The sequence below is a fragment of the Drosophila nasuta genome, chromosome 3 (genome assembly GCF_023558535.2).
Source record: "Drosophila nasuta strain 15112-1781.00 chromosome 3, ASM2355853v1, whole genome shotgun sequence".
In the NCBI taxonomy this organism is placed as follows: Eukaryota; Metazoa; Arthropoda; class Insecta; order Diptera; family Drosophilidae; genus Drosophila; species Drosophila nasuta.
In genome coordinates this window covers 49,853,102-49,866,371 of record NC_083457.1, presented here as the reverse complement: position 1 = coordinate 49,866,371, position 13,270 = coordinate 49,853,102, and the positions used below count along the sequence as shown (strand labels likewise).

Sequence of the window (13,270 nt, the reverse complement as noted above, 5' to 3'; positions counted from 1 at the left end):
GTTATATACAATGAAGCTTAATTTTCTACCAACAAATATCTGATAAGCTAAGCCCATATTTTTTATTGCAACATAACTGAATAAAGTGCATTATAGCAATTACAACTAGTTAATCATTACTAGAAAATAAAAAAACTATTTATTAACCTAGCTTGAGTTTTCACATTATAAAATGCATAAAAACAGTTTTTATTGCTTAACGATTATTAAAAAGCATATAAAATAAGCTCAGATTTGTCTTTGTTATAGTAAGTTTGCTTAACTAAGTTTCCGCTTGATTTCCAACTAGCAAAATCACATTTCAACTTAACTAATTTGAGCGTTAAGTCAATTTCATTTGAATGCTGAGACGCAATGCGAAGCCCACAAAAGTATGCTACAAGAAAAATTTTCATTCCTTGGGCGTATGTTGCTTGGAGGAGTATGACGATGAGTTCATTAGATTTGTGGTAATTGCACTATAAATTCACTGAGGCAATTTACTTGCTCGTCACAGCGGCAGCACAAAGAAGCTATCACAGCTTATGATTTCAGCAACTTGTTATGTCTCTCCAACTATGCGTGTGTGTGTGAGAGAGAGAGAGTGTGTGTGTGTGAGCAGTTTACTATTGTCATGGCGCACTAGTATAAATCCCATTTACATCATCATGCTCATCATCATCAGTCAATGTCTGGCTGAAAATGAAGCGACGCTGCATTTCTTGCTTGGCATTTAACGAAAACGAACTTTTGTGCTTACACTTCCGGCGGAATTGTGATGACACACACACACATAGACACACTCGCATAGTCTTGTAGATATACAGAAGAAAAGTTGCTCTAAAGATGTGATGCGTGTGCTTCCTCTTTCTCACTCGCTTAGCTTGAGAGAGTTGAGAGTTGATTTACAAGTAGCTTATCGTCGTGGAAAAAACTGTCAAAAATTCAAAAATAATGATGCGCACAGTTTACACTAAATGCCCCACAGCAAAAATTGGAAGGCGTCTCCGGTTCTCTGGGCGGGGCTTAAAGTGTCTGTGAGTATGTGTGTGTGTTAGTGTCTGTTAATGCCAAAAACGTCAAAGGGAAATGGCAAAAATGGAGATGAGAAGGAAAAAACAAAAAGTGGAAATTAAGTTTTTGCTACCCAAAAACTTTGTCGGTCTTTGCATAACGTACCAAAAAGTGGGCGTGGTCTACGCTTTGCCCCATCAACCCCATCTTTCTCTCTTGCTTTTGTTACCATTTCCGTTTCATAAGCAATTTTTAATTGCGGCTTTAGCTGCCGGACGGAGCAAAAGTGCTTGGATGAAAAATGAGCATTGCCAAAGTTCATGCAAATTAATAAACCTCAGCAAAAGCGGAGAGTGAACGAAGAGTCATGTCAAGGCTGCTCTTGTGTTTGCTTTGGCCAAGTTATTGATGCATGCCTGCGTCAGACATCAGTCTGGCAAAACGTGCGTGCGTGTTTTCCACTCGCATCCGAGCAACCTTTCAAAAATATTCCATTGCATTTACTGCCTGCCACAGAAAGTTTTGGTTATGGTTTGCTAACGGTGCTACCTGATTTTTGGTTGTGATGCTCGGCCAGTGAAGCGCGAAACTTTACCTAACTTTTGGCTTCCTGCTTAAAAGAACTGCCTGCACTTGTACCTGTTGTCGTCGCGGTCGTTGTTATCCAGCTTCATGCATATGCGTGGGATTTACCTAAAGTGCATTAATGTAGCCAGCACACGTAACCCGAAAATGTGGCATAGATAACACAACACTCGTGCGCTACCTGTGCATGAAATCCGCGAACGACACTCCAAGGAATTGAGCATGAAAAATCGCGTATCCCTTTGGGCAGGCAGACAAGGATTCTCAACTAAATCCTGCCGCTTGCCTCAGCTTGCAGGTAGTGCAGGTCAAGGCTGGCAGCATATAAAATAGAGCTGTCGCCAGGGAATAAGCACACATTCAGTCAGAGATCGTCATGGCAGCAACATCATCATCAGCATCCTCCTCCGCCGCAGTCTCCAGCCCAATTCCCGCCTCGGCTAAGGCTTCGCCTGCAACCGCCTACGCTTTGTTTATGCATCGAGCTGAATTGCAACGGAAGCGCGCTCAGTTTGCTCGTGTCTCGCAGACAAAGATTCAACTGACAGCACATCTGATTAACAAGTTGAAGCAACGCATGGCCAGCTGCAGCTACGAAGATCTGCAGTGCCTGGTCAGAGAACAGGAGTTCAAACGCAACCTGGAGAAGAAGCTGCATCATCGTCACAAACAGCTGAAGGCTATTGCCAAAGCACAGAAAGCACAGAAGCTGAAGCGACTACAATAATCTACTTAATGGAAGGACTCTCGCTCATCAATTAATCATAGTTTTTAGTTCTAAGCTCATTAATTCATTTTAGATTAACTTTAATGTTGAGTAGCAATGTTTTCATAGCTTAGCTCAACAAATGACATATTTATTGCCTTTTTACAAAAAGGCAATGGAAATTTAATTTCATATGCAAAATATGTTTTGCATACACTTCTGCAGGGAAACATAAACTGACTAGCTGAGCCACTTGATAGGACAGCTTTACATACACAGCTTTAAAATTGGTTAAGATATACTAACAATAAGTTTAAGAGATAATTTTAAATATATTTAAATAAACATCATGAAAAATCCCTAATTATTTTCGACTTCTTTACTAACATTTTAACAAATTCCTTAAATTTACAGAAAGTATTTTTGCTACAATATAATAGGATCTAAAGATCTTTCAATGATTTGAAGACTTTTATATAAGAACAGAAATAATTTAAACAAAATATTGAACAAATGGGACAACAATTTAAATTTAATATTTAGTTCAAAGTGAATAGAGACAAATTTACATATAATATTAATATTAAATTAAACAGCTTGACTCTGATTACGCTTTTAATTAAATACGAAGTATTTAAAAAACAAAGACAAAGTGGTGAGCTTTTTGTATTGAAATATGACGAAATTTTAACAATCTTAAATCAATCAATCTATCATCAATTTCAGTCACGATAGTACAATTTCCCAACTTTGTATACAGTATGTATAAGCTGAAGATACTTTCTTATGTGTATATGCAATATTAAGTATACGCAAGTGAAAATATTATCAATTTGAAATGGATCATTGAAGTATATAATATACCAATAAGTTATAAGTTATATAATAGTATATACACTAATTATTAATTTTCTTTTGAAGTTATTGTTCAACTTAAACGAATAATAAGTTATATCGAAATAATAAGTTGATAATGAAATTTCTTTTAATTCTTTTCAACTTATCGTTCATTTTAAACTATAGTTCAACCTTTGGCTGAAAATTGCAACATGAAGCGACCGACTTTATCGAGATGAGTGCTGGCAACGCTACGCATATTTAGCATGTAGATGAACAGCGATAACTTCATTAAGATAATTCAACAAACTGCAACTTAACCACAAGTTAAAGTGCACTTCAACTTTAATATGTTGTGCTATGTGAGTGTGTGTATGTGTGTGTATATGCGATTGTGTGTGTGTTCGGTTGTGTGTGGTGAAGTTTAAGCGTATGCAAACTTCGTTGCAGCAAAACGTTTTCCATTTTCATCGCGTTCACTGACGAGGGAAAAACGTTTTAAATTATGCGCGTATGTGTCTCACAGCAAAGGCAACGACAACATCAACAGCAACAGCAACATCAACGGCAACAGCAATGAGAGCAATGCCAGTAATAACAGCTATAACAACAGAAACAACGCAAGCGAGCGAACCGGCCACGCCCCCCCACTAAATTGCACGTTTTTGAGGAAGGCGTTGCGACGCCTTCGCGTGGAAAAAACGGGCGCACACACAAAAGTCAGGGGAAAGTGAAGAAAAGAGCTGAAGAGTGAAAGCAAAAGGAGAAGAGAAGCGAAGACGAGCGCACAGAAGAAGCGCGCGAACAAATGAAAGCAAGTGAAGTCAAATTAAATTAAATGACAGATGTCTGACATTTTGATAGTCATGTGTGCAAGCGAGAGAGCGTGAATGTGTGTGTGCGTGTGTGTGTATGGGTGTATGTAATATAAACACATGCAAATATACACTCTCATACACTGAAAACAAGTTCTAAGACCAAGATTTTAATCTTAGTTCTAAGAATTTTGGTTTAAAAAGAAAGAAGACCCACGTTACCATGCAAATCTTAATGTGAGAAAACATATCTTGATTTTAAGAACATTTAATTCAAGCTCTTATTAATAAGAGAAAAAATCTGTGTAGTTTCAAGACGAAAAATCTTATTATAAGATCAATAAAATTAATTTGATTTCAATAATATTTGATACACGACGCTTGTTTTTATTAATAAGAGGAAACAATCTTGTAGTCTTAAGACCAAAAATATTCCATCATAGTTTATTATTCTTTTTTATTATTTTAATATTGATTTAACAAATTTTATTGAATGACCTAATTCATTTATTAAGTTGTATGTTAACCACTTTTCTACTACTACTTACGAATTTCATTGATTCGCGCAACACATTTGAACTCAACACTTCCTCTTTTAGACTGGACAATGACAATCAAAGCTAGATAAAAGCTTTATAAAAATTTCGATACATTACAGAATTTCGTATACTAAGTCTTTTATTTTTGGTCTTTTTTAGAGAAATTGGCATATTTCCAACTAATGTTCTTAGTTGTAAGAATTTGGTATTATTTTAAGACCAAAAATCGTATTCTAAAGCTGCAAAGCTCGACTAACTGAACTATGAACAATGACACTTAAAGCTAGTCGACAACTTTATAACCTAAGTCTTTTATTTTTGGTTACTTCATACTAATGTTCTTAGCTTTAAGAATTTAGTCTTATTTTTAGAACACAATTTTTAAGACGAATGTTCTTGATTTTAGCAACTGGTATTATCTTTCAGTGCATCTTTCACGACATACGTTGCCAGTGTCAGGCAACGCAAGGCAAAGCTGCATGCTGCACTTGCCCCCCCAAATGTTCTTTTGGGGCTTTCGCAAGGGGGCATGGTGGGGTCATTGTTGTTGCTATTGCTCTTGTTGCTGTGACTGTTGCTGTTACTATTGCTGTTGCTGTCGCTGTGCATGTCTCCAAAGTGTTGCCCGCGTAAGCGTAATGAATTAAAATAACTTGATTGCTTGAAATTGAACGAATTGTTGCTGTGGGTGGTTGTTGGTGAACATTGCACTGAGAATTGGGCTGTGTGTTTGCTTCTTCTTTTTTCACTAGCTGCGACACCAGCCGGAAATTGCAGCCGCTTGTATGTGCGTGTGTGTGTGTGTATAAATATTTACTGAAATTTGTATATTAAGTGACGTCGACAATGGCGCCAGTTGTGGCATTTTGTATTCTATTTGTTAGCAGCCGCATAGACAACAAAGCAAAGATATATAACATGTATAGCAGATATATGTATGTATATATAGACGCTTGTGTGTGTGACATAATAAAAGTCACGCTGCATGAATGAACGCATAAAGAACGTTTTGCTAACTGCGTGGGCGGCAAACAGCGAACAGAGAACAGCTAAGACATGACACACACATGAAACGCTGCAGGCAGACAAATATTAATGTTAAACCACAAGAGACGACACACACACGATAATTCTGTGGGTAGTCACTAACAATAATAAAGATAATATTCACCATAAAGATATTATCCGCCACATGAAACATTTTCATATGCAGTACACGATTAAATCTGAGCTTACTTATAATCAACTTAATCCTATTTTACGTTTTCACAAATTTGACTTGCATTCTAAGAAAAAGTTGTACAATTTGTTTTATATCAATAAAAACAGTTTAACATTTAAATTTTGTTAATATTAGAATTATATAAGAATATTTGACCGATTAATATTAATTAATTGCAGAATTTTTTTGAAGGTTGAATGTTTTTCCTTGTATATTTTATTTAGCTAATTTTGAAAATTTAAGTCAGAATTTGGGAGTTGAAAAGCTATTGCTAACTAACCTCTGTAGCATATTAATTATCTATCATATGCGTTTAATAAATGTTACATTATAGAAAAATGAAGCACAAAGTAAATAAACGTAAATAAAACTGAACCATTTATTTTTAAAACATTTTCTTATATGGTGGATTTAACTTATTATTGAAATGTCAAAAAAATACTGAAACTTTTTTTTAAATTGTAATCAATTCGTTCCTCTACTTAGTATATACAATTTATTTGATTTTATTATTACTTATAGTTATTGATCAAAAGGAAACAATATTTTGTTTTCCCCTTTAAATGTTCATGCTAAAGCATGCTTCTTTTTAATAGAAAATTCGACTGTCGAAGTTTTTCATTGATTTGCCTCAAAGTTGTTAATTCACCATACAAATTTAAATGGTTTTCACAAATTTGAAAGCCTGTTGAATGAGTGTCGATTATGTAAATATTTTTGCACACTTTCTAAGAAATTTCTGTATGTGTAAAAAAAACAATCCAACTTTTCCCTTATATGTTACATATTTTTGCTAAGAGTTGTCGATTTCAACATAAAATTTGACGTATTAATTAAATATCATTAAATTTCTGATACGATTATGTATTAATGAGTGTCTTTCAAGCAAGCTTCTCCACACATTTTCTAATAAATTCCTTATAATACTCGTACATACTTAATGGGATTAGAATTGCCGTCAAATTATGCACAAATAACTTGAAGCGTAGTCATTGACACTTGATTAACATACTCAGTACAGTGAGGCAGCCTAAGACGACTGAATAACTTGAGAATATTTTGCTCTACGCTGTCGATGTGAATATGTTTTCTCTACTCGACGAAGCCTAAAGAATTTCGCAGCTCAAGTTAAAACACTTCGTTAGGCTGCACTGTGTTAGCATTTTGCAGTAATAAATTAAATTATTTTTAAGTACTTTAAAAATGATTTAATGGCTTTTGAGCCGCCGTTGCCGCCGTCGTCGACGCCGCCCTCAAAGTCGAAAACTATTCCATTAAATTAAACAATAAGTGCTTGAATTCAGCCAAAAGTTTATGCAACTTTGAGTCACACTCAGACGAACATACACACACAGAGAGAGAGAAGAGATGCTTAGAATTATTAAACGAAATTTACACGCTTGGCTGATTCAGACTCTGCAAGTATGTGTGTGTGTGTGTGTGTGTGTGTGCGATGTTTCCGTCTCGCTTGCTCCATATGCATTATAATTGTCTGTTCTCTTGTTATTGTATACATAAATAATTATTGTTTAATTTGCCTGCTTGCATTGCTTTGTAATGAAGTTGTTTGTTTGCCCATTTACCCATCTGACAGCCCGCTGACGGCCAGCCAAAAAGAGATAGCAAGATAGAAAGAGAGAAAGAGAGGCAGCAGCCCAGTGAGCTGCTTTGGTCTAAAGAATTATGCACATTTTGTTGAGCACTTTTTAATGTTGCTGGCGTGCCAGGCATTTTAATTGAGCCTCGTGTTAGGAGTGACTTAATTATGCTTTATTGTGGTTATTATACCCGCTACCAAGAGGGTAGGAGAGTCTTTTAAGCAGAAGCAGCCATATCTAACCTTGATGAATGACAGCAGCCGATAACATAGAGATAGACCTCTATTTTTTTGGCAATCTGGTATACCAGAAAAAACTGTAAAATATACCGTATATAATATATCGCTTAAGTTTGGTATATCGATATACTATTACACTCAAAATATACCGTTATTTATATAAACCAGTAAATAATACCAAATGGTATGTTTGATAAATCTATATACTATAGCATTAAAAATATACCGTGTACAAAATATAAACCCAAAAGGAGTAAAATATACCTAATGTAATATTTTTTATAAAATATATTTTATGTACTGTATATTTTGAATGGAATATTTTATTAATATACTAAACATGACATTCTATATATTTTATTATTCATTGTATATGATTTTGGTATTTTATATACGATATATTTTGTATGGAATAGTATATCGATATTTCAAACTTAGAATATTGTATATTTAGCCGTTTTAAGGTATATTTTAAAAATAATACCGTTTTGTGTATGATTGACAATTGGTATCTGGTATGCCAGAGTCGAGCAGTAGCTTTCTTTTTCGACAGTAGCTTTCTTACTTGTTCTAATCAAACGCGTTGTGCATGTTTCTTATAGATAATATTAACACAACTAAATGCCGCCTTACCCGGACTACCATAACTTGGCTGCTGCTGTTCTACTATGTAGTTTATTTAAATATATTCCACAATGTTTATATTTGAATTTATGCACTTGCAACATGCACACGCATTCACAACACTCTTGCAACACTCTCGGTATTAAAAGCAATTTTGTAATTACTTCACTTTTCCCATGTAATTTGCATCCTTTTGCTTTTATCGTTTTTCCTTTTTTTTCACTTTTTGTTTGTGGATAAATATTTCAACTGTATTTATTTGTGTAACAGAGAAATGTGGAAGGTAAACTGCAACTTTGTATGTATTAATATTTATATTTGATTATTTTGTGCATGACTTCGCTGCTTTATTGGCTTAAGTTCTTAGCACCTTGTTATTATTATTTATCTGGGCTTTTATTTTTTGTTGTTGAAAAACTTTTCTTGCTTTTGTTCAAGACTTTTGAATTATTTATAAGTTGGCAAATATTTGTGTTTTTTTTTTTGGATAAAGTTATTACGATTGTAGCTCTGCATAAAATAAATACTTTATTGATTTTTAAGTGACGGGCATTTAAATTGTATTTATGCAATTTGTAGATATTACAATTTTCTTAAGGCTTGAATACTAAAAATTATATAAACATATTTGCTTTCAATATATTTTGTATTTTTTATTCTCTGGCTTATTGACTTAAGTTCTTAGGAGATTGTAATTATTATTTATCTGAATTTATAATATTTCTTTGAGCAATTTTTCTTGCTTTTAGTTGTCAAAAACCTTTGAATGATTTAGAAGTTGACAAATATTTGTAAACTGTTTTATGTATACGTTATTATGATTGTAACTTTCCTTGTTGCATTAGAATAAAATAAAAAATTTTTCGCATTTAATATATTATGTAATTTATTGGTCACATTTATTCATTGCTTTATGGGCTTAAGTTCTTAAAACTTCTTTATATTATTTTTTTTTTCTCAAAAAATTGCTTTGGTAGAGTAGATTAATATTTGTGTACTCTTTTTTAATTTTTGTTTTAATTAATAGAAATTGCAATTCTTAAAGTGTTGAATATATAAATTTATTATTTTTAAATATATGTACTTTATAGTTTATTTTTAAGATTTATTCACAGCACCTGGTTTTTACTTATTTTTGTTTACAATAACTTTTACAACTCTTGAATTATTTATAAGTTGATAGACATTTGTGTACTTTGAGTATTATAAGTAATTTATTGTTTTTTAAGTGTTGTCACTTAAATTTAATTGTATTTATGAGATTTATAGAAATTACAATTGAATCCTTCAATTTTAATATATTTTGTAATTTTTTGATATTATGCAAATTTTAGTTGATTCAAATTCACCTTGCTAATTGGTTCTTAGTATTTCATTGATTTACACTTTGAGTTGAGTTTATTAAATTATTTAAAACACACAGCACACCGAATCATCATAAATAATATGTGAAACAGCAATTTATCATTGTTGAATATCGAAATCTATTATTATTGCATTTTAATGTATGCACTTAAAAACACCGCACTTAAATTTTCTGTCTCCTCCACCCAACGAAATTAGGATAAACAATAAATAACACAATTTAGAATTGTAGAATTGTATTTATCGTGTAGTATTATTTAATTGCAACACGCATATTAATGTTATAATTTTCCTTGGTTTTGCCATATAATACTATTTTTATTAGCTGAAAATTAGCATTTTAATAAATATTTGCATAATATGTAGCACGTTTTCAATTGCACATAAAAAAAATGGATTGCGTATTTATTTCATACGAACGTTTTTCCTCTTTTTTTCCACATTGGAATTTTCGATGAGGCGTGTGGCGCAAGTGGGAAATATAAATATAAATATATTTATATACGTAAATGCATGTATTAATTCAATTGAAAATATTATTTTTTTTTTTTAATGTAATTTTATTAACTGGCTAGCAAATGGCTTAATTACTTGCAATTTATACAAATTGAAGTGTCACATTGAAAAACGAGCGAGAACGCAATGATTTTAATTCGAGTGTATTGGATTGGATTCAATGGGATTGGATTGCACTGCTCGGGGATTGCAATTGGATTGGATTGGCATTCTGTATTTGGTTATTTGACGCGTTAAAAAGCGCAGCGCATCCTTGATCCTGTTTAACTGATGATATGCCAACTTATTGATTTAAGTTGCTTCCTGCGACCGTAACACGCTTAAATCATTATAATGCGCACACACAAAAAAGGAAACTTGTGCAAACACACATCGTCACACACACACTCGAAATGAAGGACGCTTTGAGGGAGTGAGGGAGCCCAAAATGAGGTCAAAGTGTGCACGCTTCAAGGATACAAGCGTTGCTGCTGCTGCTGCAGTGGAAGTATTGCGTTTTATATTTTCACTATTTTATTTCTGCTGACGCATACGAAAACAGGCACACATAGCTATCTCCCTCACACACTTCGTGTGTGTGTATGTGTGGGAGTGTGTCCTGCGGCTGATGAATCAACTTTTGCCTTTTACTCAAGTCACGAAACACAAACGAATCGAAATCACAACGGAAAAAAGGCGCAAAAAATGTGCCAGGCTACAAAAGTCGAATCGTCTCTCGTTGAGTTGAGTTGAGGATTACATTTGCGTTGAATTTCAGACACAATTGAAACACTGCCAATGCAGAATACACACACACACACATATACACAGAGTTAAGCCGCACCGATGCTTGATTAAACGCACTCGCTTTGGGCCATGGCGGCTGGGTCAACGCGTCGTATGTGCAATGTCTACGGCATTGACCCTTTCGGGGAGCCAATGTGCTAATTGCTTGTCCAGGATAACGACGAATGAAGGATCGAAAACTCGCTGTATATATGTATTACTTCGCTTGCATACAATAATCCACTTGCTTTGACCTACGCGCGGCGACTAAAGCCAGCGCAAATGTTTAACTTAAAGCGACGACTGCGTGCGGCGACGCTGAAGTCGACTGCGACTGAGACTGAGACACAGCGACACTGCTAGTTAGCGTGCCAGGCGGTAACAAAAACAACAACAACAAGAAGAAGCAACTAGAAAGCGGCGACACGCACACAACAAGTCCATAGCTATGGCGATAACCCGTATCCACAATTCCAGAGCTGCTGCCCAACCCGTGCCTTATGAGCTCACCCATACTCTGGCATGTCGTGTGGTCTTGTTGTGCGGTGTGTTTGGGGTGTTTTGCTGCTGCTGCTGTTGGGATTGGCCGGGTCGACTTGTTGCGGCTTAGCCATTAAACTGTGCACATTATTAGTTTAAGTTCGTCTGGACTTGGGTCACTGCTACGATTAACCGTAATGGGCGTCAATTGGAAAATTGCCACTGATATGCCACACGACCGAGTGCCAACAGTCTCAGACTCTCCGGCTTTTGTCTCAGTTAAACTCAAGTGTGCACATATGTATATACTTTATATAGAGTAAGGCTGGGACCCTGCACCAGTGCAAGGCTAAAGCAGGCGACTCAAACAAACACACACACACACACAAGGTGTATAAATACAAACAGCAACAGCAACTGAAACCGAGCAACAACAATGCAATTCACATTCGCATTTGAATCTATCTTCAAAGCGAGCATATATATCATGGAAATAAATGGGGTTTGCCTAGCCAAGCTGTTTAGTATATTCAGTTTGCTAGTGACAGCTGTTAGTTAGCTAAATGCAATTTTAGCAGCATTTGCTAAATTTAATATCACAATAAATAGATGTAGCTACGTTTGCAATATGTGAGACTTAAAGCTAAGCAGCTTGCAAATGTAAAAGTTGTAGGAAAATTCTATTTACTTTCTCTCATATTATTTTATTTCGTTTTTTAAATTTTGTTTAATATTTGCACAAATATTAGCTATATACTAAAAATTGTATTGAATTAAAGTTGTGCATATAAAATGCGAAGACCGAGAATAAGTATTAACAAAGTGTTTTATTTACTAAAACGACGAACAGTTTCGAAAAATCTAAGAAATATATATTTCCTTTTTCCTTTTTTTTAATAAATGCTCAAACTTGAAAGTATTATATATAAAAATGTATGTGATATTTGTAAAAATATTCTGTAAAGCCAAGCCAAAAAAGGGCTGTATTATTTCTAAAATATACCGAATTAATATACCCCAAAAATACTTACAATTTACCAAAGGCGATGTTTTTAGTAACTTAAAAATGGTTTTTCAAACATTTTAAGAATAACATATAATTAAAATATTATATTTAAGATACCATTAAATGTTTGCTCCACAAATATGGAAGCTCATATTAAATAAAAACTTATACAACCTCAAACATTTAAATTATATAATTAAACTAAATACATCTAACGATACAAATAAAGTTTTTCTATATTGATTTTTTTTAAGTAGAGAATTCATACAAATATTTTTTATACACATTTAATTAGCTTGAGAATCCCCACTTTTCAAAAATAGTACTTTAATAAGAAAGTTTATTTCAAATGTAAATCAAAGTGATTGTAGAATCTTAACTTCATCTACTTCAATATTTCCAATACTTTTATTTCAATAAATTGCTTCTAAACTTGCTCCACATATTTTCTAATATTTTTACTTTAAGAAAAAATGGCTTGAATATTTGATTGAGTTTTCGTTTTCTATTTTGCCGTTCAGAGTATTCCCAGTTCGTTTTGTACACAACTCTTTTTAGAATTTTGTGTTATTTGTTAGAGGCTGGCTGCTGTCTTATGTAAATATTTGATGACACTTGTTAAGGCTGAGGAACTTTGAGCTACATATCGTAGTATTTGAGCACCCATTTGTTCAGTGCTCCTCCCTCTCTTGGCACCACTTTTCTGCATGTGTCTCATTTAAAATTCAATTTATTTTTCGGCAAGCGTTGGAAAACAAAATAGAAAAGAAAAGAAAACAAAAAACAGAAAAGAAAAGCATAACACAAATTTGCATTACTTTTGGCATTGATTTGCGGCGAGAGACGCGAAGATGGAGACACAAAAGATGGAGACGGAGACGGAGACGGATTTAAGATACGACGGTTTACTTAGAACTTTCTGTAATTCGTGGCGCAATTGTCTTAATTCGAAAATTGCAGTTTCGCAGCTGTAGACAAAT

At 34.0% G+C, this 13,270-nt stretch overlaps 2 protein-coding genes across 2 annotated transcripts in view; one reads left to right on the top strand and one right to left on the bottom strand.

The window, feature by feature from the left end:
• LOC132789009 (axotactin) overlaps window positions 1-13,270 on the bottom strand; it is a 75,306-nt gene that overhangs the window by 56,835 nt on the left and 5,201 nt on the right.
• LOC132788289 (uncharacterized) lies at window positions 1,955-3,959 on the top strand. Its single transcript, XM_060795621.1, has 2 exons — window positions 1,955-2,269; window positions 3,879-3,959. The coding sequence occupies exons 1-2, from the start codon at window positions 1,955-1,957 to the stop codon at window positions 3,957-3,959; spliced, it is 396 nt and encodes a 131-aa protein (XP_060651604.1).